The sequence below is a fragment of the Hypanus sabinus genome, unplaced genomic scaffold, assembly GCF_030144855.1.
Source record: "Hypanus sabinus isolate sHypSab1 unplaced genomic scaffold, sHypSab1.hap1 scaffold_1858, whole genome shotgun sequence".
Lineage (NCBI taxonomy): Eukaryota > Metazoa > Chordata > Chondrichthyes > Myliobatiformes > Dasyatidae > Hypanus > Hypanus sabinus.
Window position 1 is genome coordinate 57,336 of NW_026779948.1, and position 4,665 is coordinate 62,000.

Genomic DNA, 4,665 nt, shown 5'->3' on the forward strand with positions numbered 1-4,665 from the left:
AAGAGGAATTATTCAAAAACTACCCCATCCATTACTGAGGACCCTCACAACCCGGGAAGTGCCCTGTCGTTATCTGTACCATCGGGGTGGAGGTACAGGTGCCTGACGATCCGCACTCGACGACTTAAAACAAGCTACTGAACTTCCACCATCAGATTACTAAACCCTTCTCGGATACATGAACAGCCTCGATATTCCCCTATTTGCTGAGTTTATTAATTTTTGGAACTTATATTAAATCTACGGCATTGCGGAGTACCGATTGTGCAAATGATCTACTCTCGGGTGGTACAAGTCAAAAACAATAAATAAGATGGTGATTCCGGTGGCAAACACGCGATACGGATAGATAGGACATGTGGCACGCTGGTCTTCACTGAGTACAGGAGTCGGGAGGTCACATTGCAGTTGTACAGGACATCGGTGTGGCCACACTTGGAGTACTGTGTTCGGTTCTGTTCGCCCTGCTGTAGGAAAGATGAGCTGGAAAGAGTGCAGAGGGAGATTTACGAGGATGTTGCCGGGATTCGAGTGGCTGAGTTGTGGAGGCCGGGCTGGCGTAGGGGGTTTATTCTTTGGGGAGTAGGGGTGACTCTACAGAGGTGTATAAAACCCTGAGGAGCACAAATAGAGTGAATGCGCACAGTCTTTTACCCCAGGGTTGGAAATCTGTGAACCAGAGTACACAGGAGTGAGGGGAGAGTGGGTGGAGAGGAGGGGAGGGATACCAGACGTGGAGTGGTGGAGAACGATGCGGGTGGGGGAGAGAAGAGTGGGAGAAATGGTGGTAAATAAAATGGTATGCTGGGGAAAGAGGAATGTAGGAGCGTGTTGGTGGAATGGGATGCGAGTTGTGGAGGGGTGTATTTGGGAGAAGGGCAGAGTGCGTGAAGCGGGAATTTGAGGATGAGGTGGACAACAGTGGGGAAGAGAGACGGGAGAGGAAGACGGATTGTAATGTGAATCAGTTTGGCTCAACGGATTGTTGACAGAGATCCTGGAACTTTTCAGGAATATCCGTGCGAAAATGTGCAGACTTCTCGCAGATGAAACGGTGTCGACGATTGCAACGGATCCCCCATCCGGGAGAGTCGCAGTTACCGCAGTTGGGCATTCCACTGTCATGCTTCAACATAAGACTAGAAGCCGATTCCCTATCAAAGAATGTTAAAGAAATTTAGCAGAGTCAAAACAGCTCCAGGAGGAAACCCGAGACGTCACTAATTTAATTCCACTTCAGTGTTCTTTCCATAAGGCAAGTGATCCGCCTAAACTAGACCCCAGACCCGTTTCATTCCCCACGGCCCTGTGTCGTAATCTAATCTACGATCGTGACCCCCACACTTCGCACAGCCACGGTGTGTCTCCAAACTAATCCCCCTGACCTCGTCACAAGCCAGAATCCAGTGTGAATCCGAATCTCACCCGGCTTCGCATTTTCCAATCCAATAAGATCCATATAGATTGCCGATAGCGTTGGAAACACCATTCTGCAAAATTAAACCTCATCAATTAATGTTTAGGAGGAGCCTCTTCCAATGTATGAACTGGGGAGTGTGGGATGGGATGGTCGAGAGAGTGAGAGTGAGAGAGAGAGCGGGTGTGTGAGTGTCTGAGGGAGAGAGAGAGAGAGAGAGAGAGAGAGAGTGGAAACTTCACTCTGTGTCTGATCCCGGGAGTGTGTGATGGGACGGTGTGGAGGGAGATTCACTCTGTGTCTGACACCGGGAGTTTGTGATGGGAAGGGGTGGAGGGTGATTCACTCTGTGTCTGACCCCGAGAGTGTGTGATGATTCTTGTGTTACTGTGTAATCTTCTCGTGTTGTGACACATACCGCTTCATCCCTTGAATTGATTTCCAGCAGCCTTGAACCACGGTTTGAACATTCTTGCACCGCTCTGGGGAAAGCTGTTGTAAACGTGGTTATGTAATAGCACCGATCTTTCTTTCTGATCCAGTCTTCGGAACAAGTTTGCTCTGGAAATCAGGGACAAGGAAATGTGACAGACAGACTGAAATTCCCTTCACACTTTCCCTTGATACACACCCGGTGTAACACACAGACTGAATTTCACCCACACCTGAGGTCATGAACACAGTGAATCTCCTCCCACACCGACCCATCGCACAATAACAGGGACCATGCACAGTGCCGGTCCCTCCAAACCATCCATCAAATTCTCCAGGGGTCAGGATCCTGAGTGAGTCTCGTACAAGGTGGACCTATCCACACAGAGACACAGAATGAAGTTCCCTCCAAATATTCCATTACAGACTCCCCTCTACCTAAGTCCCCTGATACACTCCCGGAGTCATACACAAAGTGATGTCTAACTGACCTTGCTCCCTCCACAACAACACACTGCCGCGCTTATGGTTCGGACACAGACTGAAGTTGCCTTCACACTCTCCTATCGCACACCCCCGTGGTCAGACACTGAGTGAAGCTCTCTCTCTCTCTCTCTCTCTCTCTCTATCCACGGCCCCATCACTGACATGGGTTCAGACTGCACCCTGCTCACTGTCAAGTCACAGGTTCCTGCGGATAGACACAGTGTGAATCTCCCTCCACACCGTCCCATCACACACTCCCGGGATCAGACACAGAGTGAATCTTCCTCCACACAGTCCCATCACACAGTCCCGAAATTAGATACACAATGAAATCTCTTCACATGATCCCTGTGTCAGTTGTAGAGTGAAGATCCCTGCAGGCCATTCAATCACACACATCCTGACAGGGCAAACGCATGTCAGCGTTCCATCCCGATGTCTGCCATGCAGAAAAGTTCCGAAAACACATTCCCAGGTTCAGACACAGAGTGGACAATTCCACACTGTCCCATCACACACTCCAAAGATCGGATTGTCCCTCCGTAGCATTCCCTCACACGCACACTGTGTCAGTCACAGAGTGAAGCTGCTTCCACAGTGTTCTTTCACAGCCCACAGAGGTCAGACGCGGAGTGACACTCCTCCCATGCAGACCCATCACACTACCAAGGGTTGAACACAGTGTGACGACGCATTGCACTGACACATAAAATACTCCCGGTGTAAATCTCAGAGTGACTCCCACTCCGCACTGTTCCAAGACACATTTCTGGGGTCAGACACAGAATGAGACGCCCTCTGAACTGCCCCATTGCACTTTCCCGGGGTCAGATACAAACTCGCATCATACCCTCCCATAGTCAGTCTCAAAGGAAAGCTCGTCTACACCGTCTAATCTCTCCTGCTGCCATACTCAAGCTGAGCCTCCCAGACCAATCACAAGTTGTAGCTCCCTCAACTCCTCCTCATCAGTAACTTCAGGAGTCAGATACCCATCTCCTACCCCCCACAATATCACAAAATACCTGAGGGACAGACACACATAGAATTTCAATCCGCTCCTCTCCTTTACACACCCTCGGAGACAGCCGAAGAATGAAGGCTCAGGGTCCCATCATACTATCCCAGTGTCAGACACAGAGTGAGTCTCCCTCCGCACCGTCCATCACACAGTCCCGGTGTCAGGCACAGAGTGAATCTCCCTCCACACCGTCCCATCACACACTCCCGGGGTCAGACACAGAGTGAATCTCCCTCCACACCGTCCCATCACACACTCCCGGGGACTGACACGGACTAAATCCCCCCCCCCCCCACACCGTCCCATCACACTCTCCCGGTGTCAGACACTGAGTGAATATGCCTCCACACTCCCACCCCACCGCATATTCCCGTATTGAGACACTGTATGAAGCTCCTCCTACACGGTGACATCAGACAAAACGGGCGTCAGTAAACGAGAGAAGCTCCCTCCGCATCGTCCTGTCACACTCCACTGGTTTCCGACGCGGAGCCGAACACATCCAAGCACATGTTATCTTTCTCGGTTTCAGGCGCACACATGACACACGCCCGCCAAAAACGCTCTCACACCAAACACCCCCCCCCCACCTTCCCGCCTATAGCTACCCATGGCATACACACTGTGTCAACCACAACGACCCATCATACACAAACGGGGTGAGACACAGATTTAAAATCCCTGCAATCTGTCCGATCACACACTAACAAGGTCGAACGCAGATTACCTCTCTCCACGGACCCATGACAGACACCCGGGGTCGGACGTGGAATGATGCTCCCGTCAACACTGTCCCATCACATACTCCCGTTGTCAGACAAAGAATTTTGCTCCCTCCACAAAGCTTTGTCACGCAATGATAGGTCAAAGAAAGAGTGAAGCACTCTCTCCATGTCCTCGTCACTCATTCCGGCTGTCAGACTCCATACTTCCACACCGTCTTATCACACACTCCCGGCCTCAGGCACACAGTGAAGAACCCTCCACACCACCCCTCGCTACCTCCCTGGATCAGGGAACAGAATTTAGATCCCTCACGTCCTCCAATCACACACAGCCTCGATAAGGCACACTGTGAATCTCTCTCCATGGCCCCATCGCACAATCCAGCCGTCAGACACAGAAATAAACTCCGTCAGCACACACGACGAGGGTGATTCTCCATCGTTTGCCTCTCAACGCATCACGTAGCAAATTTCAGTCACAGAGTGAAGCTCCCTCCACACGACCCCATCTCACACTCCCGAGTCTAATACAGTGTGAATCTCCATCCTTACGTCCCATCAAGCATCTCCTGGCGGGTCACAGA

The 4,665-nt window shown here is 51.1% G+C and overlaps 1 protein-coding gene across 1 annotated transcript; it reads right to left on the bottom strand.

The window, feature by feature from the left end:
* Positions 1-964: 964 nt before the first annotated feature.
* On the bottom strand, positions 965-4,655 carry LOC132387441 (C-type lectin domain family 9 member A-like). Its single transcript, XM_059959803.1, has 4 exons — positions 4,634-4,655; positions 1,836-1,978; positions 1,426-1,490; positions 965-1,154 (listed from the first exon to the last, which is right to left on the bottom strand). Exons 1-4 carry the CDS (start codon positions 4,638-4,640, stop codon positions 965-967), a joined length of 405 nt encoding a protein of 134 aa, XP_059815786.1. The 5' UTR covers positions 4,641-4,655.
* Positions 4,656-4,665: the final 10 nt, after the last annotated feature.